The sequence below is a fragment of the Lytechinus pictus genome, chromosome 12, assembly GCF_037042905.1.
Source record: "Lytechinus pictus isolate F3 Inbred chromosome 12, Lp3.0, whole genome shotgun sequence".
NCBI lineage: Eukaryota > Metazoa > Echinodermata > Echinoidea > Temnopleuroida > Toxopneustidae > Lytechinus > Lytechinus pictus.
The window spans coordinates 7,457,414-7,484,931 of NC_087256.1; the positions used below are offsets into that span (position 1 = coordinate 7,457,414).

A 27,518-nucleotide genomic window follows, 5' to 3' on the forward strand; every position below is an offset into this window, starting at 1 on the left:
TATGCATACTATAGTAGGTTCAATTATGTGTTCGCTTTGGGTAGTATGAGCACTATATGCATATTACAGAATGCTAATGAAGGCTAACATCATACATGGCAGACATACGTGAGTTTGGGCCATAGATCTATTTAACATGGATTCTTGACTGCATACAGTTATGCGTCTGCTGTGTCCAGACAAAATATATATTACACTCACAACTTATTAAATTTTTCAATAAAGACTTCTATCACTCTGTGACCTTTGACCATTAAACGATTATTTACTTTATCGCAAGAACAACGGGATGGACAGATGGACAATCTGAAAATATTATGCCTCTGCATAATAACAACAGTGGGTGTACCTTGATATTTCTAGCAGCATACAGGCCTTGGGAAGTAGGAAAGTATCATCTTGTTTGAACCATAGTTTACTGAGAGGGGTCTCTCTGACCATCGTTGGTGTGGACATGCCCTCCTTCTCCCTGGGGGCAAGCTCGAAGTTTGTCGGGATGAACTCGTTCCTGGGAGGGAGGCTGAACTTTTCATTCAGGCCGGCTTCATCCCACCTCTGAAGTTTGGGGGAAAAAGGATAGAAGAACAAAAATGGACTAGATTGTAAAATTGATGTGCTTAAAAAGATGTTTTCCTGTAATATATATGTGATCAACCAAACTCATGACCTGGGGTGTGTTTCGTCCTTGACAGTAACATCCACTCATAATTTGCTCTCAGCCAATCAGGTGCAAGGATTTGAATAGCTTACAACAGTTTGAAATAAAAATCATTTAAAATTTCTTTGTGAAAATGCTCCCCTTAAATGTACTGATCAATGTATGGACTACATAAAAAGGAACTAATTTTTTTTTCATGAATAATAATCAAAATTGAATGAATAAAGAAACTTTGAATCACTTTCATCTTTCAAATGATGAGACAAATCCTCATTTCTTAATTGATAAATTTCCACAAAAAATAAAATCATCTACAAATATGAATAATTTGGTAAATCTATGTTTTGCTTATCAATGAATACAACAATATTCCATGAATAAGTAAGCAATATTAACCTTGATCAAACTCGGTTCTATATTCCTGATGCTGTACTCTGTGCCATACCACTTCTCAACCTTCTCTGTTTTACCCTCAAAGGATTTGGACACAACTGCTACTCTGGAATACAAAGATGGAAAAATATGGTTATAGTATAATACTAATAAAACAGAAAAATTATACATTAACATTTTTTCATATTCTTACCCCATTATCTTTCCTTATTTTTTTGTCCAAAGTTTTACATTTCTTACCATGATCTGATCAATGCAAATCAAACCTTAAATTTTTAATTTAATACATTTTAATACATTATTGTTACATTATACCACATGTAACAATAACAATGGTTTCTAAGGTTATAGAATTGGTAAAAATGTGTAAGGCTTTGCACAAGAATCATCAGTACGATGAATGTGTGAGTTTTGGTTTACAAGCAGATATTAAATCCAACAAACAGCCTCTTGCAGTACAACAAAAAATGAATGCACACAAAACATTATGCAAAATGCTTATCATATCATTTCAGTGTAATTTGGTGTCTGAACTTCAAAACACAGAAGTTTTAAATCAAAACAAAGACGAAAGTGCATACATATTCTAAGGGTTTCTATCTAACCTGATATTTTCTGGAGTGAGCCTTTCCAAGATCTCAGTGATCACATCTGGTTTGAACTCAGGCATCAGATACGAAGCACTTAACACCTCATCCATGGGGTAGTCCTGAAAGACATACATTTCATAAGATTAAAAATCCTCAGGGGGACAAAACTCAGAACACAACAAATCTGTCATAAGCATAGGTCCATGTACATTACAATAGTCTTGAATCATACACCTTTTCATCAGTCAATTCGAAAAATTTTGTGAATATTTGGTTTGAAAAAAAAATATATGATGGTCTTTTGATCTCCATTGAAAAACAACAGTGACTGGAAGCATATTAAAACATTTATTTCTTTGAAAATAAGGTGGTATGAAAGCTGTAAATATCAAAGAAGGAAATTATTCATTATTGCAGGGAGTATATAATACATGGCTACATATCTTATTATGGAGTCTTATTATAGGTCTGTGTGGCTGTGAAATAATGGCTTTAATCAAAATCATTATTAATGGTCATATTTACTTCAAAGACATGAATTATATTCGAGGATTAAAAACGTATATTGCACTTTAAGACAAAATCAAGAGCTAGCCTTACGTGTAAGAGATGAGCCACTTTGGTGACGTACCCCGAGGGCCTCTCTTTATCCTTGAATCTAAACCTCATGGCATCCAGATCTCTACATTCATCATGGGCCCATTGCTGGGCACCCTCTTTCCTTAACATGTTCAGATACTGAAACATGTGCAGGATGATATCATCAACATGATCTGTTGGCAAAAAATGCAAACACAGATAAATATGATATTTGAGCCTTTTCCAGAAACCTTCAAAAATTGACCTGGTCATTGGATACTAGACCTGGGCCCTGTTGCACAAAAGTTGCCATTATGGTAACTATACCATCCATTGGTAACTACCATGGTAACGCTGATAAACAGCCATAATTTGCCCCTTTCCAGAAATCTTCAAAAATTTGACCTGATCATTGAATACTCGACCAGGGGCCCGGTTTCATAAAGAGTTAAGACTATTGTTACTTTGACATTCTAGCAAATACCTTGGAAACCTTGATTGTGATTGGCTGCTAAGCCATGTTTCCATGGAAATTGCCATCATGTCAAAGTTACAATAGTTGTAACTCTTTATGGAACAGTACCCAGAGGAGCATTTCATGAAAGGAAATATGTTTTACCTGACAATTGCCATAACAGTCAAACCCTCAACCAAACATATAAACCATCATCTCATACCTGAAACCCTGAAATTATTCAATTCAGATGAAAATACATGTATCTGAATTTATCATTAATTATAGTACAAATAAATTTGTACAAAATAGAAACAAATAGGTTTGAATAGCTCTTGTGTTGTATTTCTCAAATAAATTTCAGTCCTTGCTGGGACCTACCTAATCCTTCCTCACTCAAGTCAACATTGATGATGAAGAAGGCAAATCCTTTGGCGCCATCTTTCTCTCCCCCACATAACGTGTTCACCCATCCTCTAGCTTTGAGTTCTGAGAGTAGACTTCCTGGACCTTCATGACCAACCATGTGGCCTAGATAGTGAGCAGGCTGATAAGAAGAAAAATTATCATTACTATTTATATGACACCTAGATAGATTCTTGTGATTTGATTGGTTGTTGGATATCGTTCATTCAGCCCATTTTGCAATGACGTCATCAACCACGCAATTTAGGATCCATTCATCGTGCAATTTTGGATCCATATGATTTTGTCCATTGCACACGCGCACCGAGACTGCTGCAGCTGTAGGCACCAGCAGTGCGCATGTTGTAATGACGTAACAATCAACAGACCGAATTTGCAGTGCATGAGCATGTTTTGCATCGAAATTCATAAATTTCATATAAAAAAAAAAATCAATTTTCAGGTGTCATATAAACCAAATCATGAATGTTTTTTTCATTCCTACAATGGACAGAATACTTCATTCGGTGAAAGATGAAATAATGATCCATTCAACTCGGCTACTCCTCGTTGAATGGATCATTTCATCTTTCACCTCATGAAGTATTCTGTCCATTGCACTTATAAACATTCATTATTTGTATATTATTTGGCAAAATGAAAATAATACATAACATATCAGAGAACACAAAAATAATAATACATGATAGAAATTAACCATTGGAATGACAGGGGCAGAAATAGTTAACCTAGTAACTGTGACATTAAGCCTTCTGCCCCACTTCCATTGGTTATAAACATAGAATGATATACATAGTACTTGATTTCAAAACATTAAAACAATATATACACAAATTTTATTAAAATATATATTTCTTAATAAACAAACTGCAATATCCTATACAATATTATGAATGAATACATAAAGGCTTATCTACTTTGTAGATTTAAATGAAAAATAGCCCATAAAACAGCAGTTATACTTGAATAAACTTGTTTACAATCAAAAGCAAATGTCTACTGTAATATATATATATATATATACTCTCTGTTGCAAGGTGAAATACAATTAATTGAAATTTGTGATTTATTAAGACTTAGGATTGATTTAGGAAAGCAGGTTTGATGATTACCTTTGATTTATAATGCTCTTGTAGATCAGGGATGGGGAAACTGACATTGAGCTGTCTCAGATCTTTTACTGGCACCACTTCAAACTTCACCTACACATCAACAAAAAAAAAACAGAAATATTTTTTTTTACAAATGATAACATTCCCATTGTCCATGATTATTTATCAGATATCAATAATCAGGATAAATTCTAGATTTGGTAATCAACACAAAATTAATTCCAAAAAATATCCATCAAAATTATCAAATAAATAATGTCACACAACATCAGAGTAGATATGACTTGCCAAAGATGATACCTTGGGAACAGGGTTATTGTTCTGTTTTTTTTTTTAAACTGTTTTAAAGGTATCAAGTGTGGGTTGATTGATATACCACTTATAGGGACAGTGATTTTCCGCGATCATGGAAAATGGACGGAATTCACGGAAAGGGCCTTTTGAAACGGAAAGTGGAATTTCAAACGGAAAATCACGGAAAACATATTTTCCCTCAAAATTCACAGAATAGCAACAGAAATTACTCCAAAATCACAACAAAATGAGAATATTAAATGGCCACAAAACCCCAGAAAACACGATCTCACTTTGCTACTACCATGACAATTCACACATTGCGACTGCACTCGACATCAGCACACTCGATTGTACCCCGCATCCGTACCCGGCCGGCCGGGTTGGGCTTCACATGCACACATATCGTTCAACTACACGGTCGTGTGTTGCTGCCCTCTACGTTTGAAGATGTAACAGCGCGATATCGTGGTTTTAAAATCCAAGATGGCGGATTGGCAAAAGCCGTTAACTGATGATAACGATGTCCAAAAAACCCCAAAATTATCGATGAAATATCATTTCACCGTGAAATAAGTTAAGAATGTGAAAGGTGAGGATGTATGCATGCTAAATGGGTTTGTAAAAATATTTTATGCACCCGCATAGATCCGATTAGAACGGATTCTATTGTGTTGTTGGTACAGTAGCAGATACAAATTTTGACCAGTGCGAGTGTACGTGTTGTGATTTTGCTATTCAATGTGTAAACGGAATTGTCACTTTTCCGTGTGTACAAAGTCTATGGGGAAACAGAATTTCCGTTTTCTGACATGCTGAAACGGAATTTGAGATTTTCTGAAACGGAAAAGGCAATTTTTTGAAACGGAAAATCACTGTCCCTACACTTACCACCAAAAAAAAATCAGCATGTGCATTGAATTGTTTTTCTTGAATAATGATGTACATCTAATTTGATAGATCATCATCATCTTAGACTATGACCAGTCATACAACACAATTAAAATTATTAGGATCGATATTATCTACATTTTTAAAACTGTAATGTTCATGAAATCTGATATTAAACATAAAATAGTTCTGATATACATGTAGCACACCACACCTTGAAAATAGTATTCATGCATAAAGGAAAAAGATAGAAACATGAGAAACCAGTAGGAAAGCTGCCAGAAATTTTATGACAAAACAATATCCACGTCAAACATTTTAATTGAAGATTTGAACCCCGCAGTATTAACTAAACCTTACCTTGAGTTGGTCTTTACCATATGGGTGTTCCAACCATTCAGATATCCTTACGTTCTTGTTCTCCACATTGGAAAAGAGTTGGAGGACTATCTCTGATAACTGATCCAAGCTTTCTAATAATAAAAACAATCAACAGAAATATACATGTTTATCTAAAAACGAAATAAAATCACATTTTCTTTATGTGAACAACACCTACTTCTGTTTATACTAAATTACATTTTGTTTAAAATTCAAGTAATTTTGTTGTATCAATGCAAGATGCTCAAGGACTTTTCTGCACCGAAGCAGCGCTTTGGGTGTTCTTGCACCGACACTATGATTTAGGGATGTCCTTTTCATTTACATTCTCCGCATTGGTAAAGAACTGCAGGAAGCTCTCTGTTAAATGATCCAAAATTTCTCATCAACTCAAATATAAAACTGAAAATTTTTTCTATGTGGGACCAATGTTTCCTACTACTGTTTTTTTTTTCCAAACTGCAATTTGTATTAAACAACAGGTAATGTAAGGAGGTTGTATAAATACATGTGCAATTCTTTACATTTAGGGGGCAGATTTACCTTTACTAGCCTTTAATATGCAATTACCCCTCTGTCATACATGGGTGAAAGAAGAACAAAATGAACAAAATGATGATAATCTTTTTTTTTTTCCAAATAGATAAAAATAACCCTATTGCTGTTCATGAAGTAGAGTAAAAATGCAATCAGGGGAGCTTTACATTAAAGGTCTTGCCCGACATTTCATCTGACAAGTCCTGTTTTATCTGACATTTACCATAGCATCTCAGCTTCTCAGCCAAACAAAATCACAGAAATTTTCAGATCCGTCATCTTGTCAGACAAAAAATGTTGATGAAATTCTCCTCAGATATGCATGATGTTATTTTCTAAAATTTCCCATTAATCATCGTAACCCGATTGGAATGACAATGGTATGCATGCATAATATTATTACTATTTTATTTTTGTTTGATTACGATCATGTCTAATTATGTAAATATTGTGATTTCTTGTAATTGATTATTTATGAAAACAATAAAAACATAATTAAAAAAAAAAAAAAAAAAAATATTATTACTATTTATTCAGAAAAGAATATTATAAAGAATACTGATTTCAGTATAAACATTACAAGAAAAGAAATATCAACCATGGAAGCACCAGGGACAGAAAAAGTGAACTAAATTACTGTGGCATAAAGCCTCCCGTCCCAGTTCCAATGGATGATTTACAATATATATTAATAACTAAACAATAGTAAAGTACTAGTAATGTAAGGGATATAACATGTGACATGAGTTTTCTATATGTGATATAGATCAATTGCAATATAAAACTATATGAGCCGATTGCTGATTGACTTTATGCATATATTATAGTACTTCAATTGAATGTCATCATGATGAAGACTGCTCTTTGATCTGCCACCAAGCACTAAAAATAATCTTAGGTTCATGTATGACATGGATCGATCAAATAGGACTCACCTCTTCCTAGTACTGCTAATCCCATGATGTTAGACGAGTAGAAATCAGAGTGAAATTTTAAGAGTTCTTTACGGACATCGATCCCCTTTTCCAGTGGTATTGTAGCTAATGTATCCTTATTACCTATAGCAAATATATCATGGGCAAAAGACAGTTAGAACCTCAATCAAAGAGGAAGAATTCACTGAACTTTAACAAGCCTAAAAAGATTGACAAAAAAATGAGTGCCTTATAATAAAACGTGTTACCTCTTTTAGTGGAGGGATATCACAGCACTGACAACATAAAACAGCAGTAAAATGACTTGTAACTTATTTCAAGATAATGCTAAAATGAGCACTTCCCAATTAACTATCAGTAATTTTTTTAGAATCATGATATAAAAAAATTGAAGAGATCCTTCCAAATCGATCTCCACACATGCACTTTTCTCCACTCACTCACCCACATACACAAATTATCTATGGCTATCTATTCCCTGGAAGTAAAAAACACTTTAATATAACAAGGATTCGGTTCTAGGACAACTACCCCCTGGACAATCACCCCCCGGACAACTACCCCCCGGACAATTACCCCCGAGGACAATTACCCCCCGGACAATTACCCCCCGGACAATTACCCCCCGAGGACAACTACCCCCCGAGGACAATTACCCCCCGGACAATTACCCCCCGGACAACTACCCCCCGGACAATTACCCCCCGGACAATTACCCCCCCAGACAACTACCCCCCGGACAATTACCCCCCGGACAATTACCCCCCGGACAACTACCCCCCGGACAATTACCCCCCGGACAACTACCCCCCGGACAATTACCCCCCGGACAACTACCCCCCGGACAACTACCCCCCGGACAACTACCCCCGGACAATTACCCCCCCGGAAAATTACCCCCCGGACATTTACCCCCCGGAAAATTACCCCCTGGACAACTACCCCCCCGGACAATTACCCCCCAGACAATTACCTTCAGAAAATCCCCCCTTCTCTCCAGCATCAATGTTAGAATAAGGCGGGACCCATTGTAAGTTTTGGTTGGTGGCACAGGTTTCCGAAATATTTTCTACTTTATCTTACTTTAATAACTTTTTCTTTCTCTTTTATATTGCTCTTTCTCCTGTTTTCTCACTTTCTTCTTTTTTCCTTTTTTGTTTTTGTTTAGCGGCGCCTTCTGCATCATGAAAAATGGGGGGGGGGGCTTGCACCCGAAACCTCCCGTTTGGCTATGCATATATACATCAGAAAATTTGTAAACTGGCCCTCATTCTAAGTTTTCATAGAACAATTGAACACGATTAGTCATAATAATCACATATGCTGAATATCCCTGATTCCAACTGATCTGATTTTTTTAAATATTTATTTTGGGTTTAATTTCAGGTAAGAAATCAGGCAAATAGATAAAACGTAAAAAAACCACCTTAATAGGTAGAAAAATTGAAAGTCGATAACGCAACTATGAACACTAACACTGTCAAGTAGACCTATAAATCTGTTTTTTTAACAGTTCAACTAACAAGAAGCTAAGAATTATGAAACAATTGGTGCACATTCCAGATTAAGATGTGGCTTTATAACTTAATACAGTTAGCTAAAAAACTTTATGCAAAGATAATACACACAAGAACACCTTGTAAATTACATGGTGTGTTTGTGTGTATTATTCTTGGGTGAAAGCAATTAAACATTAAAGAAGGAAATTAAGTACCAAATTTACTAAATTGTAAACAATATGACATAATCAAATACAGTGTTTTTTCTATACAAATTGGCAATCATGATAGTATACAATTCGTTTAAGGTGCATTTTAAGGACGGTTTGTAAGAATTTATAAAGAAGTAGGCCTATGCAAATCAAATAATGCGACCGAGCACCGTGAGCTGAAAATATTAATATTTAGACCATAAAACGGACATTTTACAGAGCACTTGAAAAATCAATTTGTAAATTAAAAAAATAATGAAAGCTCGATATCCGAGATGAAATATGTTTTGTATATTGACTTCGAAACTTGATATTTTAAGCTCCATATCAGCCTATATTGAGCATGATATTAATCTCATCGAAAAAGCAATGCGAGCGCGAAGCGCGAGCGGAAAATACTTGATATTCCGGTATGAAAATTGTGAATTTGAGCACTATCTAAAGCATTGTGAATGATGCGAGTGTGAAGCGCGAGCTGATATCTTCATTATTATTTTGACCTAGGACCTGGACATTCTAGGTCTAAGGACATTTTGTCATCTTATGAAAATGATGACAACTTTCTTATTCCTCTTCCTGAGCGCGATATGAAACATATGAAACTGTGATATTGTCGATATTCTTTTCTGAAAAGGGACAATTTAGTCATTAAGAATTCATGAAAATTTTATTATCATATTTATTAATGTAATAAGCCTAAATGAGTGAGTAAAATGTGTTGACACTGAGGCCTGAAAACTGGATATTTTAAGCACTTTTGTAATCATGAATAGGATATGTGAGTTGATATATTTTTAACAAAAATGCGAGCGCAAATCGTAAGACGAAATTTTTGGTAAACTGTCATAAAAGGGGGGTTTTAAGTAGTTTGTTATATAATTTGGCAAATCAAATAATGCGAGCGCATAGCGCAAGCTGCAAGTTATATTCACACCATAAAACGGACATTTAACAGAGCACTTAAAAATCAGTTTGTAAATCAAACAAAATTATGAATAATGTCCGAGCTGAAATATGCTTTGTAAAATCGACTTCAAAACTTGACATTTCAAGCTACATATCAGCCTATTTAGCAAGATGTGTATCTCATCGAACAGGCTATGCGAGCCCGAAGCGCGAGCGAAAAAATTAATATAGTGACATGAAATATATTTTTTTATCATTTTCCAAGTCATCCCCTGACCTTTTTTTTTTTCACTCGTCTCCCTCTTATTTTTCCTCCTTTCTTTCCCCTTCTTTTTCTTTTTTCTTTCTTTCCCCCCTTTTTTCTTCATTTGTTTTGCTCTGCCGATAGGGGGGGGGGCGGGCCCCTCGCCCCCCCCTGGATCCGCCTATGGATGGAGCTCAATTTTACAGCTTTCCTACGGCGTACGTTTGATTCCAAGATACTCGAGAATGCCTTGAGTACTTCTTACGTCAAACGTACGGCCGACGTATGACTCTGTGCACTCCCTTTGTCTATATAGGGGGTAATTGTCCGGGGGGTAGTTGTCCGGGGGGTAATTGTCCGGGGGTAGTTGTCCGGGGGGTAGTTGTCCGGGGGTAATTGTCCGGGGGGTAATTGTCCGGGGGGTAGTTGTCCGGGGGGTAATTGTCCGGGGGGTAGTTGTCCGGGGGGTAATTGTCCGGGGGGGTAGTTGTCCGGGGGGTAATTGTCCGGGGGGTAATTGTCCTCGGGGGGTAGTTGTCCTCAGGTGGTAATTGTCCGGGGGGTAATTGTCCGGGGGGTAATTGTCCTAGGGGGGTAATTGTCCGGGGGGTAGTTGTCCGGGGGGTGATTGTCCAGGGGGTAGTTGTCCTGATACCCAAGGATTCATGATAAAATGTTTTTGAAATATATGGCACTGCAATAGCCAGATTTGAAATGTACTATAAACTTCTAAACAAGTGGAACGCCTCTGGCAGTCTCGCCTGCATTACGCAATTTAATATAGCAGCAGTGCTAACTTTGAAAACTACTATAAAATAATCATTCACAAAAACATTCATATAATGACATAATACCATGTTCATTGACCATAAATGACATTTGAACGGAGACTTAACCCTAAAATGGCCGGGGGGGGGGTTGAATCAACCCCCCCCTCAACATTTTCTGCGATCATTTCGCCGTGCAAAATTTTTTGACCGCGCCACTCGCAGAGTTTATACTTTTAAGTCTCGCGCATCTTTTGAGACAAAATTTACGACGCCCGGGTCCGCGGTTTCGAAATTACGCAACATTTTGTAAGTGCATGTCAGACCAAAAATTGTTCCAAAACGTGATTTTGTGTACAAAGTCAATGCAAATTGAGTTTTCTCATCTTATTCATAAAGATATGATTATTTTTACTTTAAACAGCTGAAAGCAATTGACTTTAGCATAATTATGCTTCAAAAAGGTTGTGCAATAAATCTGGTGAAAAAAACAAAGAAAAACAAAAGGTTGAAAAACAAGGAAATACATAAGAAATTCATAAAACAATAAAATACATAAGAAATTGATTTCCAAACCGACGTTTTTTTCAATTGCCATTGTTAAGAATGCTACAAAGAATATTTTTACCAAAAATTAGCATATTAGGAGGTTTATTTAGTGAATTAGAGCAAAAATTATGATTTATGCATAAATTAGCATAATTAATTCATATAAAATAAAATCTCATTATTTTGGACAATTTTACCATACAGCCTTGTAGATTACATCGCACACTACCAGCGTGCAAATTTTTGCGGCGCTCGCGCAAACGACGGCCGAGATCTCAGGGGGGGGTTGAATCAACCCCCCCCCGGCCACAGAACAGCCAAAAAAGCCCGGCCTAGTTAGGGTTAAGACTGTTCAACTACACCCATGTCCACATTTCATTCACTCTATCCATAAACTTTCAAAGTTATGATGGCACTTCGACAATTACCCCAACATGGCCTAAGTTTATTGACCTTAACTGACCTTTGACTTGGTTTTGTGCCCTGAAACTCACAGGGGATGTTCAGTGATGCTTGATTACTCTCATATCCCAAGTTTTATGAACTAGATCCATAAACTTTCAGAGTTAGGATGGTAATTCAACAAATGCCCCCAACACGGCCAAAGTTCATTGACCTTTAATGACCTTTGAACATGGTCATTAAAGTTCATTGACCTTTAATGACCTTTGACCATACCTGCCAACCTTTGATAATAAAAAATCAGTATCAAAGCTACGACGGCACCGAGCGGGTGTCCGGCCCGCTCCAACGGTAAGGACTCTTTGCATTTACACCATGTAAAAGTAGCATTTCCCTACACCTTTTAAAGCAAATTTACCCTAATTACCACACCAGAGGATGACCTACATGTAGTCGACCTTAATTTATCAATTAAAAATTTAGAAAAGGTATATAAAATATCACTTTTGTGACAAAAACCCACCTAATTTCATTCAGGTGTAATTTGTTTTCATCTAAATCTGTAAGGAATAATTTTTCTTGTTCACCAGATCTCTCAAAAACTTTAATTTTAAGCATATTTTTGTGAGGCCCTCTATTGGTGGAAAGAGATTGATGCAGATTCTCTTTTCAATTAGAAAAAAAAATTATTTCAAGAATTCAATTGGATTTTGGGCCAGGGCATATTTTTTATGATAAATTTAGATTTAAGTTAGCCCTACTTTATTAAAAATTGATGTGCCAAAAAATCAAACATCTATTTATCCAACCTACATCATCAATGCAATCATGCATCAAGTCAAGAGGAAATAAGCCAAACATTGACAATCTTATTTCACCACACAGGGGTTACTGACCGAGGACAAGGTTCTATCATAAACTACAATGGATAAGTGTTTGTTGGTATAAGAAAGCAGATTTTCAACCATGATAAAAACGGAGCTGAAACTAACGGCTGCATGCGCCCGACCCGCACCCACCACAGCACTTGCGGTGCGCCGGTGAGACGGGAAGGCTGAGGCGCAGCAACTCGGCGGGCGCCGGGAGTTTAGGCAAGCGAAGCAAGTAGATTTGGTGTTTGACTTCGAAGGCTAAATTGAGATCAAAAGTTGAAAATCTCCTTTCTTCCTCGAAAATTTGACAATTATTTGAGAAAATAAAGTACAGATCAATGTTAAAATTGCATTGGGATAGATCTAAAAGTTAGAGTAACTGCGTCGGTGTGCGGCCATTACTTCAGCGCAGCCCAGCAGACAAGCAATATACCACTGAAATCACCAACACACTCTAGACATGTACACTACACATTCTCTAACTCACTCCCACACTACAAAATCATCCGGCATGGGCAATACTTCAAATAAAGTGATTTCTTCTTACCTAAATCACCATATTTCGCATAAAAAATATCACCATCGATGATTCTTAACATCGTAGTTAGGAAACAAGGGGTCTAAAAAAGTGAAATTTTCACGGGTTTTCCGATGTTCGTGGATTGTGAAAACATGTCCTCACTAAAAACTGGCACTTTCGCGAGCCGATATCAGCCGCCATTTTTTTCCGGAAGTCAACGATAACATCGAAGAATAGCGTGTACACTCGTTATTTTCACATGCATTTGCAATGGAACTGCGCACTTAGCAGTGTTTGCGCGCCGTTTACTGTGTATTTGCGTAGCCGTGCGCTCCAGTCGTTTATGCGTTAGTCGCATCTTACAGCCGTGCATGCGTTAGTCGCATCATACAGCCGTTTCAATAATTTCAACACTAAATTGATTATCGGGTAACCCAAAAATCGGAATTTTGGTTTTAAAATTCGGAATTCGGAATGGAGGTCCAAAAATCGGTAAAATTCCGCCAAAATCGGAATGGTTGGCAGGTATGTTTGACCATGGTCATGTGACCTGAAACTCGTACAGGATGTTCAGTGATACTTGATTACTCTTATGTCCAAGTTTTATGAACTAGATCCATAAACTTTCAGAGTTAGGATGGTAATTTAACAAATACCCCCAACACGGCCAAAGTTCATTGACCTTAAATGACCATTGACCATGGTCATGTGACCTGAAACTCACATAGGATATTCAGTGGTACTTGATTAACCTAATGTCCAAGTTTCATAAACTAGATCCATAAATTTTCAAAGTTATGATGGTAATTCAACAAATACCCCCAACTTGGCCAAAGTTCATTGACCCTAAATGACCTTTGACCTTAGTCATGTGACCTGAAACTCAAGCAGGATGTTCACTAATACTTGATTAACCTTATGTCCAAGTTTCATGGACTAGATCCATATATTTTCAAAGTTATGATAGTAATTCAACAAATACCCCCAACTTGACCAAAGTTCATTGACCCTAAATGACCTTTGACCTTGGTCACGTGACCTGAAACTCGAGCAGGATGTTCACTAATACTTGATTAACCTTATGCCCAAGTTTCATGGACTAGGTCCATATACTTTCTAAGTTATGATGTCATTTCAAAAACTTAACCTTCGGTTAAGATTTTGAAAATAATTTTCCCAACATGGTCTAAGTTCATTGACCCTAAATGACCTTTGACCTTGGTCATGTGACCTGAAACTCAGGCAGGATGTTCAGTAATACTTGATTAACCTTATGTCCAAGTTTCATGAACTAGGTCCATATACTTTCTAAGTTATGATGTCATTTCAAAAACTTAACCTTAGGTTAAGATTTGATGTTGACGCCGCCGCCGCCGCCACCGCCGCCGCCGTCGCCGCCGTCGGAAAAGCGGCGCCTATAGTCTCGCTCTGCTATGCAGGCGAGACAAAAAATTGTAAGTGCCATAATCTCTTCAGATTGTCACTCCCATATGAATTCAAGAATCAAGCTTAATTTTGATATATCCATTGGATCCACCAACTACTGTGACAACCCATATTAAAATGTAACATTTACCGGTTTATATCATCTTTAACAATAGTAATAACATGAGAGATTATATAGTACAAAATGCAATGTTTCTAAGCACTGAAAATTATTACCCAATTTTACCACAGCTACCCTTATCTGGCACTTGAGCATTCAAGGAATTCCTTCCTACCGTGTACCCATTTACAACACCTCGGTGGAAAGTGGCAAATGTATTACTACTTTGCCAAAGGACACAAGTGCTGTGGTGGGATTTATATCCCGGACCTTGAGGTTCAAATTCCAGAGACTTACCAAATGAGCCATAATACCCAACAGGGGTATTATGTTCTGTTCTGTTCATTCCACACCCATGTTGAATTTTTTAAAGGAATGGGATTTGAATCCCGGACCTTGTAACTCACAAAGACTGAGCCATAACATCTCTGTAGGTCACCAAATGACAAAATTTGTTTTCTCACCCGTGTTAAATTTGCTAAAGGGATGGGATGGGTTGACTGTAGCCTTGTCAAGTTGAAAGATCCTCCAAGAATCTGCCTTGAGGTTTTTGTCATTCTCAGAATCCACAGCGTTGACTTCCCTATCTTGGGCATCTTGGTTGAACAGAGGACAGTGAAAGAACTGGGCAAACCTATGAAAATTAGAGTTAAGTACATGTTGTCAAGACAATAACCAATGCACTGTGTGACAACAAAAATAAACAAATACAAGCAGAACTGCAGGGGATGTTCCTGAGGATAGATTATCCATGTGGTATGTTGACTTCTCAGATCTTGTCCTTTGGGGTTAACCCTATCCAGGCTGGGGGGGGCCTCAGAGGCCCCCCTCAACGATTCACGCAATATTTTTGCCGCGCAAAAATTTTTGACCACGCCGCTCGCTGACTTTTTACTTTGTAGTCTTGCGCAACTTTTGAGACCAGTTTTGCGTCACCCGGGTATGCGGTTCCGAATTTACGCAACATAATGTATGTGCGTGTCAGATAAAAAATTGCTCAAAAACGTGATTTCGTGTACAAAGTCAATGCAAATTGTGTTTTCAACCAAAAATCATAAATGTATGATTATTTTTAGTTTTGCAGGTCTAAATATATTTATTTTTTGCTGTTTATGGTCTCAGAAGAGTCCTCAACAAATTTCATTGAAAAAAACAATGAAGAACAAAAGGTCCAAAAAACAAAGAAATAGCAAAAAACAATAAGATACATAAGAAATTGATTTGATATCGCAATTTTTTTCATGTACACTTGCTAGGAACACCTAAAAGAGTTTTTATACCAAAAATTGAAACATTTGGAGCTTTATTTAGGGAGTTAGAGGGAAAAGTATGATTTCGCATACTAATTATGCATAAATTAGCATAATCGCTTAACAGCAATTTGCATGAAACGAATTACTATACAGTTTTGAAGATTATGTCCAAGACAACCTCCGTGCCAATTTTCGGCGCGATCGCGCGGCCAACGGCCAAGATCTCAAGGGAGGGCCTGGGAGGCCCTCCCCCGTCCATATGAACTCCCAAAATACCCCAGCCGAGATAGGGTTAAAGTGGAACAGAAACAAACTTTGGCAATGTAGAAAAGAAAGAGTTGAATAAATGGAGAGGAAAACAATAAAGCTCTCCCATATAAATTTTCATAGACAAGGTGCAAAATTTAATTACTCTCATATCTTGTCAAATTGATTTAAGGTCACAGAAAAAAGAGAGAAAAGGAGAGGACAGGTATAAAATTAACAGAGAGAAAAGGTAGAAGAGAGAGAGAATAATTGAGCAAAGAAATCTGTCAAGAAAGAAGTGAAAGGAAAAAAATGAAATTAATTCTCACCTATCAAGGGCTCCCTGTAGATGTTCATGTGAGACATCAAAGTAAAAGTTGGTATGCTCACCGCTGGTGTATGCATTAGCAAACCCTCCATGCTCGTTCAAAAACTGGGATTGAAAAATAAAGATATAAGCACAACATGAATATGTGAGACAAAATAGGAAGCTTAAGTTTTTCCTGTTGTGTTTACAAAGTGTGAGTGTACTACACAAATGGTTTCAGAATATACAAGAAAACCATTAGAGCTTGAATTCAGACATATGCATGGATATTGGCTTGCTCTTGTTATTTTGAAGTTTATGTTGCTCTGTAGTCTGAAATATACTGCAACATGCTTTGAGAGGTGATATCGTCTAACTAGAACCCCCCCCCCCCAAAAAAAAAAAAAAAAAAATCTCTCTCTCTCTCTATATATATATATTTAGAGTAAATGTCACAATTTTGGTAAACTATGTTCAGCCCTCATTTACAGCAATGACAAATCTGTCTCTCTTTAGATACAATCAAACAGCTGCATTGTATCATGCAGGGAGAACATATATACAGAAATAAATTGAAGTATACTGAAGTAATCCAAGATCAATGATTCTATGAAGTGGACAATCATATCATTATTTACGGAACTGGCGACATGCATGCTGATAAACGCAAGGTCATTGTACATCTAGGGACTACATACAGCTTGTACACCTAGTGATATGACATTTGCTCCGGCCTTAATCTCTCAGAAGGCATAGGGTCAGGGTTAGGATTGTAATGTAGTTTTTATCTCAAAATAATGTAAAGATAAGGATCAGGGATTATTCAATTTTGGAGGTAAGGTTATATGTTAGACTCAACATGCCGATTTTCCATCGGAGCAATTGTCACCGGAGCAAATGAAATGGAACCTGTACACCCAGGGAGTGTTTCACGAAGCAAACTGAATGAAAAATTTGCTCTGAGCCTATCAGATGCAAGGATTTTGGTAGCTTGTGACAAAGTGTTTCATGAAATGCTCCCCTGAACTGTCCCTGATATAAAATTTTGGACTTCTTCAAGAGTGATCCAACAAAGGAATTATAGACAGGTCAGGGCCTTGTAATATACATGTAAAGTTTAGCAATTGATTGTGGAGCTTATTTTTATGATTGATTCCATTGGTTTAAAAAATTGTAATGATTAAAGGAGAATGAAACCCCTGAAACCAGCTGAATCCATATCAAAGAGAAAAATCAAAGAAACATATTGTTGAAAGTTTGAGGAAGGTTGAATGAATAATAAGAAAGTTATGAGCATTTGAATATTGAGATCACTAATGCCATGTAGTTCCTCCTATTGGCAATGCGACCAAGATCTGTGATGTCACACACGTACAACTCCCTCATTACTTTAGTATTTATTTCACTTATATTCTCACTTTTATAGAGTCTATCACAAGGTGAGGTGTTCTCTTTATGAGAGGACAAGTACAGAGGTTTCACAACATTATATCATTGATGAATCGTTTGTCATATGATTAGAATGAGCAAAAAGAGATGTTTTGGGGTATATTTTCAGTGTCCAAAAGGGGAGAGTTGTTCATCTGTGACATCATAGATCTTGGTCGCATTGCCAATGGGAGGATCTCCATAGCATTAGTGATCTCGACATTCAAATGCTCATAACTTTTCTATTGCTAGTCCTATTTTACTCAAACTTTTGTTGATCTTATTCTTTGATTTTTCTGCTTTAACAAAAGCTAACTTGCTCCAAGAGTTTCATTCTCCTTTAATCGTGAAAATAAGCTCATGATCAATAACTAATCTTCATTTTACAGAAACATTTCACAAGAAGGAATTGTTTGTTGGACTTACCTGTGAGTATGCATTTTCTGATGGATACTGTACAAAGGAACAAGCAAAGGGAATGGTTTAGGTGATGTGTGCAGTAATCTGTTGAAGGTTGTGAATCTTAATCCTGAACAAATGATTGGTTGAGGGTGTAAATGTGAGACAGGGTGGGGGGTTCACAAAGCATGATTAACCCTATCTAGGCCGGGGTATTTTGGGAGTTCATATGGCTGGGGGGGGGGGGCCTCTTAGGCCCCCGCTTGAGATCTCGGCCGTCGACCGTGCGATCGCGCCAAAATTCATCACGCACGTTGTCTGGGATATAATCTACAAAACTTTATAGTAATTTATTTCATGTGAATTGCTATTAAGTGATTACGCTAATTTATGCGTAATTAGTATGCGAAATTATACTTTTCCTCTAACTCCCTAAATAAAGCTCCAAATGTGCTAATTTTTGGTATAGAATCTCTTTGTGGTGTTCTTAGCAAGTGTACATGAACAAAATTGAGATATCAAATCATTTTCTTATGTATTATATTGTTTTTTTCAATTTCTTATATATTTCTTTGGTTTTTTTTACCTTTTTTTCAATGAAATTTATTGGGGCCTCTTCTGAGATCATAAAAAGCATAAAATTAATACATTTAGACCAACAAAACTAAAAAAAATCATACATTTATGATTTTTGGTTGAAAACACAATTTGCATTGACTTTGTACACAAAATCACGTTTTTGAGCAATTTTTTGTCTGACATGCACTTACATAATGTTGCGTAATTTCGGAAACATGTACCCAGGTGACGCAAAATTGGTCTCAAAAGTTGCACAAGACTTGAAAGTAAAAAGTCAGCGAGCAGTGCGGTCAAAAAAATTTGCGCGGCAAAAATATTGTGCGAATCGTTGAGGGGGGGCCTCCGAGGCCCCCCCCCCCGGCCTAGATAGGGTTAAATATCTCACTTAAATGGGAAGTTCATCCTGACGAAAAGCTTGTTATAAAAATACCATTAAAAAATATTGGTGAAGATCTAAGGAAAACCCATCTAAGATTAAGAAAGGTATTCAAATTCTAAGTTTTGGATTTGGGAGGTCAATTACGAGCAGCTATCCCATACATGTATGTTATATCATATAAAATGCATGAATTTTAATTTTTTAATGGTTCCTGATGATTAAAATTTGTTTCTTTCAGGAGTTGGTTTGAAATGATTTGTCTCTTGATATACTGAAGGTACAATAAAAACAATTTTCATTTTTGGGGGAAAAAGACATAATACAGATTTTTTTACTACACGATATATGGGGAAGCTGCTCATAATTGACGTCACAAAAAAGAAATTCTAATAACTTTTTTTTTAATCTCTGAAGGATTTTCCTAGAACGTTTGCCCATTGTTTTTATTTTTTACAACTTTTACACTTAACTTTTCTTCATGGTGAACTTCCCCTTTACATTCCCAGTTGCGTAAAGTATATAACACATCATCATATTGGTCAGATCGTGCTTACATTGTAGAGGACGCACTTTTCTGCATATCAATCAGGTTATATGCAATACATAGTATGCGTGCTGGTGTTTAAGCAGGACTTTATAAAGTAACACATAAGTGTAACTCCTCGTGAAACCCCCCCCCCCCCCCCCCCATTGACACTCATTTTGCCAGACATGCAATTTTGCTTATGATCGGTGGTGAGTTTTCAAAAGTAAAATACACGTATTACCAGTCATGGTTTAAAGATGAGTATGGTTAATGTAATAACAGGGATCCACCCCACTATTTTACAAACAAATAATACATACCTTGGCTCTGTGTTTACATAAAGAGAAATATTTGCAAATAAGCAAATACAATACGCAATTTAATAACAATACCATTATCATTTAATAGTTGATATTTTTAAATTATTACCAGGAATTACAGTTGACAAAATGGATTTAAAATACCCTATCGGATTTGATTGGGTGGATCTAAGTTTCTTTTCCCATGTACACATTGTAGTTACATGTACATTTAATAAAACATAATCAAATGGTAATTCAAAGTTTATACCTTCTCGGTTCCAAGAAAGAGCATGTGCTCAAGAAAATGAGCAAGACCAGGAATCTCCCACGGGTCTGACAAGGAACCTGAAAAACAGAGATGATAAGAAACCAAAAACTGTGACAGAAAAATAGCCATCTCATGCTGATGAGTAGAGTAAACGAAGAAACCAGCTGATTCTATATGTAGTTATGAACTGTGCCTCGTAGTAGAATGCTGCAGTAACCAAGAAAAGCATTCTCTGTCGACATTTTGAGATGAATCCCTGCCGATGACACATTGTCAACAGAGAAATGCCTGGAAAATGCTCTGTCAAAAGATTACTACATGTACATGTAGTATGTGCACCTGTAGCGTCCAAACACTTGCATATGAGTGGTCACTGAAACTACTGATCGAGAAGTTACAGTAAGATCACTATGACAAGATTTGTTCCACTAATAAGGTGGCACAAGTAAATTGGTGGGAGTAACCACTGTCATAAAAGCTTAGAAAATACTTTAAATCAATTTCTATCATTTAAATGTACAGGTGAATCTGCCCAAGTAAATATTTTAGGACCACAGAAATCTATTTGACTTTAATAGTGCTTTGATGCTTTATTTGACTTATGGAAGATCAAATTGAGCAGATTCTCCTATATTCTATATCGCCAATTAAGGATTTTAGAGTGAATAAGTATAGTTGATACATTCCAAACACTTCACACAGCATCTCATGATAAATCAGTGATATGAATAATAATCCTTGCAAAGAAATTTTCATGAAATAGAGCCCTGTATTTTCTACATACCAACATGGACGTCAAGGGCAGCAGCAGACTTCTCTGTTGTAGGATCACTAATGAGAACGATCTTCATGCCATTATTGAGTTGAAGGCCTCGATAGAGTCTCTTGTCCTGGGCAGACTTGATTATGTTCTCATACTCCTTTGCAATGGCTGGATTCTTTGAGGAAGTCATGTTGGCAGAGGTCTGATAAGCAGCAAAAGAACTGGTGAGAGAAAGAGAGAGATTTCAGGAGGGCATAGGGAAGAAATCCTTCCTGGCTGTGATCAAGTTGATGAAAATTTTCTAAATAATTATTTATAATTATGTGTTGAATTTTAGTATTTTTTAAATAATAAGTTTTATCTATAAATTGTTCTTCAAAACAGCATTTTTTAACATCGCTAATCGAAGGTACGTCATAACGAAGTGGTTCAAGGGTCAGACCTATTGTATTTGCTTTGTTGACAAACGGATCGAGGGATCTACACGAGATCGGTCTGGTAAGAAACCTTCAATTTTTCACCTTTTTATTAACCAATTTTTTAAACCTTCATACGCATTAGGCGTATGAAGGTGTAAAATAAATAAAATCACAAACATTTACGCGATTTCTATCTACAAAGATGAATTTCCTTGGGAAATCCATCTTTGTTTTGATGTGTCTCTTATACATATATGGGAGGTGGTTCAAGGCTCCATGATGAAGAAGTATATGTCAAAATATTTAAAAATATCATCATGGAGTCCTGAAGGCTAACTTTAACCAATTGAAGACGAGCTGATTTTTATATAACAAGCCAGCCCGAGTATACTCCAGACTCATCTTCAATGGGTTAAATGCCATCAGATGTCTTTTTAAATAAACTTTCCTATGATACCAAATTTAGGTAGATGGATCTAAAAATTCAAGTTAACTTTGTTAGCTGATGTTGGATTGTTGTAAATCTGACGTTCTAAATTTTTTTTCCACAGAACTGGAAGCCCGACTGCTGGGATCCACAGCACTCTTCCAGAATCTCGGGTAAACGGGTAAAGGTAAAAACAGGCAGAATGAAACACTGAATCTTCTACGTTTTAACTTGAAATACATGATTTACATCTGTAAGTCTATAAGCTACTGAGCCTCAGTTATTTTAAAGCACCATTCTATTTCTCATTTTACAAGCTTTCCAATGATACCAAACTTGTTGGGGTTCCTTCACAAATTCAAAATGTCATTGTCCTCCCTAATTTTTTATATCCCCCCCAGAACTTCCACCTTTGGCCTTTGTCACCTGGTCACTCGGAGTATCACAGCAAGCTTTGTACATGTACCTTGCTGTTTGGGTAGGTGTAGCATAGTAGCGGTAGTGAAGTGGAGTGGAGCCCACGTACGTGCAGTCGCCGCTGGCTAACGTCAGCTTAATGGACGATGCCATACTGCCAGATGTGGCCCGCGCCCTCACCGGCTAACGCTCGAACGCCATTCATCCATACACTAAATCCCCTTGATTACCGTTGATAAAAAACCTCTGTCAAATCTTTCCCAGCGTTTTTATGAATTAGCGATGGATGTTTTTCCGTTAATCAAATATCCTTTATTATACCCATATTTTTGTAATATTTATAACACTTTTATTTCAATCACAATTTCAGTCCAAACGCGGGTCAGTTTTTGTTAACCCACGTTGTTTGTGCAGGCCCACGTATAGCCTTACGCGTAGTGAAAGGAATGATGTTGGGTCGAACAACAGAATTGTTGTTGTTTGTTGGGTATGAAACTATGATGGCAACCAGTCACGTTTGACACTTTGACTGTACCGCCAAATTAAATAATTAAGGTCAAGGTGAGATAAGAGAAAGGAGCAAGGGGCTTTGTGGTGGGGGGGAGGGGAGGGAGAGAGAGAGAGAGAGAGAGAGAGGGGGGGTAAGAGGTCGGAGTGGCGATACAGTTTCATCATACAGTACAGGGCGTCGATGAACACCTTTTTTCTCCAAAATATATAAAGTGACAGAAAAATCAGAAAAGGGTTAATTGGTTCTGATTTTGCAAAAAACAACAACAGAATTTATCAAGATTGCTGTTATTCTTCATCATGGTTGTAGAATTTAATTTAGTTTCTCTGATAAGTAATCTTTTAAAATTATGATAATTCTTTCAAACAACTCAAATTTTGATTAATCATATTTGATTTATTTCACTCTTTTTTTTGCCTCGTTTTTTTTCTTCCTAAAAATCAGGGAGCTGTAAATATGAGAGCTAGAACCTAAAGATATGGGGTAGCTATGACGTTGGAGAGGGCGCAGCCCCATGCACTTGCAGATCCAGATCGATTTTCATAGGGGACACTAGCTTAGAGTGCCCCTATTTCTTCAAAACTATTTTAACAAGCAAACAAAAGTCAAAGACATCATGCCACCGACAGCTGCCTCATCAAAGGGGGGCGGTCAATTATTTTGAACATTTTTCTTTATTTTGTCCTCGATAGGGGAGGGGGGGTCAATTAATTTTATACACATTTTTATTGTGTTTATGGGGGGGTCTGCTACTGAGCATTTTTTTAAAGGGCTTTCTATAACAGAAATTGTATGATTTAACACAATGTATCATGGAGGTTTATACTAAATTAATACATAAGTAATAATAATTGTTTTAATTGAAAATGAAAATAATAAAGGCACCCATAGATCTTACAAACATCTCATAAATACAGGCCTAAACCTGTATTTGAAGTTGAACAGGCATAAAGTATAAATGTTTAGCTATAGCTGATTCTTTGATCCCGCAACCAAATAATGTTGGCATAAACTAGCTGTTATATCAGTGGCGTAACAAGCGCAAAAAATTGTGGGTTATACGATATGGCGTATCAGGCAAAATTTATGAATATAGTTGCGAGCAAGCGACATGAGCATAATTTTGACGTTATTGTTACAAAAATCCAATTACAGGATTTCGCACGATTCTCTTTCCTTTTCCTCTTTTTTTTCTTGTTCATGAAGAAATTTAGAGGCAAGGCCCCCCCCCCCCCATAAAGCACCTCTTTTTGTTATGCCACTGTCTAAAATTTGATGTAAACTTTGAGAATTTGAATTTCTTATCTAATTAATCAAAACAGACAAGACAAAAATATTTGCAGATTATTTATTTCAAAGTATTTTTACCTAACTCCCCAACTCTGCTCTAGCTGCACTGCACGTTGCCCAACGGCCACCCACCAAAGGGCCAGCCTGACTCGCCCCGTGCGCAAGTGACCGCATTCGCGTAAGTTCACCCGAAGCCATGACTAAATTCTGACCATAAACATCACCTAATTAATCACTCTCTGACAATATTTCAAAGTATCTTTTATTCCAGTTGATCCTTTGGGCCGTTAAACGATAATATTTCCAATGTTATCATGACAAATAATTTTAATGAAATAGTGGCATTGTAGAAAAAACAAATTTATAAGCACGAAATCCACCGGATATCTCATCAAACATACAGCACAGCGTTCGGGAGTGGTGAGCGGTACGGCTCGCTTGGAGTTTTCGCCCCGATGAATTCAGCAAAAACGTTACGATTGCGCCGTGCGAATGTACAATCTGCGGCTCTCAATCAGAGACTTGAATGTCTCTTTTTGCATTATCAAAAATGTATCAATAAACTTTGTTTGATTTGTTTAGACGTCCTTGCATATCCGTCGTGATAATAAGAAAATCCACAATGTCTTCTTCTAATTCTGTAAAAATTACGTCTTCAAAGTGCCTGTGTCAGAAAATTGCCTGAAATCGTAAAAACTAGCCTAAAATTTCTCTTTTTGAAAGTTCATCCATGGTCTGGAAAAAAATAATATAACTTATGTAGACAAACACCGTGAACAATTGCATCCTCGATCACTGAAATGAAGTGTTTGCTAAGTTTTTTTAATTCAGACCGCGTTACCATGGCAACTTGGGAAAACCCTTATTTAAAAAAAAAAAAATTCTGGTTTAAGGGTCATTTTAGAGACATAAAACTAACCCTATTTTGAATTATTGGGTTTAAATTTCACATAATTAAAACTGAATTATTTATGTTTATACTTTCGTAAATGAATATTCATATTTCTTGTAGAATCTTAGTTTTTGATTGGTCAATGTTTCAGTCATGGATAATGACTGAGCGTAAAAAAATCTGAAAATGCGCATTTTATCGGCGACTAACAAGCAAGATGGCGGAACAAATTGGCCCGTATTCTGAAGTTAGGTTTAACTTAACCCAGGGAGCCCAGGGGCTTACCGTGTATTTGACCATACTCACGGGACTAGCGTGATTTATGGTCTAAATATTTCTCCAAATGAATTGTGAAAACAGAAATTATGCACTTACCACGATTATTTGGATGAAGGTCTAACGAGTGGCAGTTTCCTGACATCGGGGCTCAGACTGGAACCTCAAAAAACGAAAAGTTCTCTCCTTCTACCCCAGTCTCGATCGGCCATTTTGTTACGATTCATAACAAAAATGGCCGTTCGAGACGGGGTTAGAAGGAGAGAACTATTCATTTTTTTGAGGTTCCAGTCTGTGCCTCGATGTCAGGAAACTGCCACTCGTTAGACCTTCATCTATATAATCGTGGTAAGTGCATAACTTCTGTTTTCAAAATTTATTTGGAGAAATATTTAGACCATAAATCACGCTAGTCCCGTGAGTATGGTCAAATACACGGTAAGCCCCTGGGCTCCCGCCCGCGCAGCGGGCGGGAGCTCCCTGGGGCTGGGTTAGGTTTAACTTAGACCATGGTCTAACTCTGTGCTAAAATTATGGGAAGCCAAAAGTGTCAAAATTTTTATTGAGTTGTATATATTTCTTATGTTTACTGTGCTCTTTCTTGATTCATCGATGGTGAAGACAATTATCTATTTATACTTCCTAGACAATTGTGAATGTTTTGAGAGCCAAATGAGCTGAAATATGATATCTCCACCGTTAGGCCATGAGAAGTAAGGCATTAGATTTGCGTCCGAAAAATTTTCAAATGACATGAGGCTTTTTTTCATTATTCATTATTTTTTGCAGGCATGTACATTTTTGCTTATTACATGACGTCATCCAGCCACTGCCGAGAGCCAATTTATGAATGAAAATATAGTAAGCATGCGCATTGCATAGCCCCACACAGTATTCCACCAAAACAAGTGTGCAATTCTCTATCACCTCATACCAAAATCGACCTAGAAATTCACTTCCCTATATTTTATATGAATTATGAAAGGTATTCTCGGAGGGTCTATTTTCTCACCAATACCGCACAGGTAAGTGAATTCGATTACTTCTTGCTTTTCGGTCAAAATCTTACGAATTAGCGTCGATATGGCATCGTGTTCGTTGGAGTTTGTAGAGTCTATCGCAACGTGTACAAAGTCAATTGATTTCCGGGTTTCGGAGCGTCGCGTGAATATGCATGAAATTGCCGAGTCTCGATAATTTTTGATCGATACTGGAGCGATCCGATCACGAACCAAGACCATCTCTCGCATAGACAATGTGACCGGTTATCGTTATCGTTATCGATACTTTTGCACGCAGTCCGAAGGAATTATTTTGGCGACCACGTTGTCATGATGTGATCTGCGCGATTGGCCAATCAGCGATCTCCGATTCGCTGAGCCGAGACGGTCTATCCGTTGTACACAGTACAGTCTATGGACGAAGGTGCGCTGCAGCAGTGGTATACCGTATGCACGTAGTAAGTGCGTATTTACTGCCCTGCAATGATTTGGAACTTGTAATTTCGTGATAGAGAGTAAATAAATGAATTTTTTTTTAAATAATGACATTTTCATGCAGGAGGTTTTGGAGCATGCGGGCGGTGGACGCAAATCTAAAATTTTCATTCTCTTGGCCTTAGTGATTTATGTAACAATTGGCTATCCATACTTAAAGTTAAACCACAACTTTAAACCCGAGTTTAAGTTAAACCCGACGCCACATCTGTTACCCGACTGGACGGTGTCGTAAGAAGGGACGGGATCATGAGGTAACCTTGTAAGATACGATACTTTTTACAGGGCTCCACACTAACCCTTTTTTTCTACTGGTCCAACCTATTCATGTCGGACCAGTAGATACCCAGTTTTTCAATTTTTTACTGGTCCGAACCTAAAATCTACTGGTCCCAAAAAATAAAGAAAACATTAAAAAAAGGCGTGAGTTTATTTTGCTGTCCTTTCTTGTTACCCCCCCCCCCCAAAAAAAAAAAAATGAAGGAATGAATGAATGAAAGACAAAAAGAAAGAAAGGAAGAAAGAATAAAAGAAAGGAAGGAAGGAAGAAAAAAGCAAAGGTAAAGAAAGGAT

General features: G+C 37.0%; 1 protein-coding gene across 1 annotated transcript in view; it reads right to left on the minus strand.

Annotated features, from left to right (window-relative positions):
- The window catches only part of LOC129273458 (insulin-degrading enzyme-like), a 43,148-nt gene that overhangs the window by 12,823 nt on the left and 2,807 nt on the right, over positions 1-27,518 (minus strand). The window contains exons 2-14 of the mRNA XM_054910489.2: positions 21,239-21,438; positions 20,455-20,531; positions 18,428-18,454; positions 16,596-16,699; positions 15,232-15,401; positions 7,251-7,373; positions 5,758-5,870; positions 4,213-4,302; positions 3,056-3,221; positions 2,242-2,414; positions 1,657-1,760; positions 1,055-1,157; positions 350-555 (exon numbers count right to left, since the gene is read on the minus strand). Of these exons, the coding sequence (XP_054766464.2) occupies positions 350-555; positions 1,055-1,157; positions 1,657-1,760; positions 2,242-2,414; positions 3,056-3,221; positions 4,213-4,302; positions 5,758-5,870; positions 7,251-7,373; positions 15,232-15,401; positions 16,596-16,699; positions 18,428-18,454; positions 20,455-20,531; positions 21,239-21,438 (1,656 nt within the window). The remainder of the gene's footprint in view (positions 1-349; positions 556-1,054; positions 1,158-1,656; positions 1,761-2,241; positions 2,415-3,055; positions 3,222-4,212; positions 4,303-5,757; positions 5,871-7,250; positions 7,374-15,231; positions 15,402-16,595; positions 16,700-18,427; positions 18,455-20,454; positions 20,532-21,238; positions 21,439-27,518) is intronic.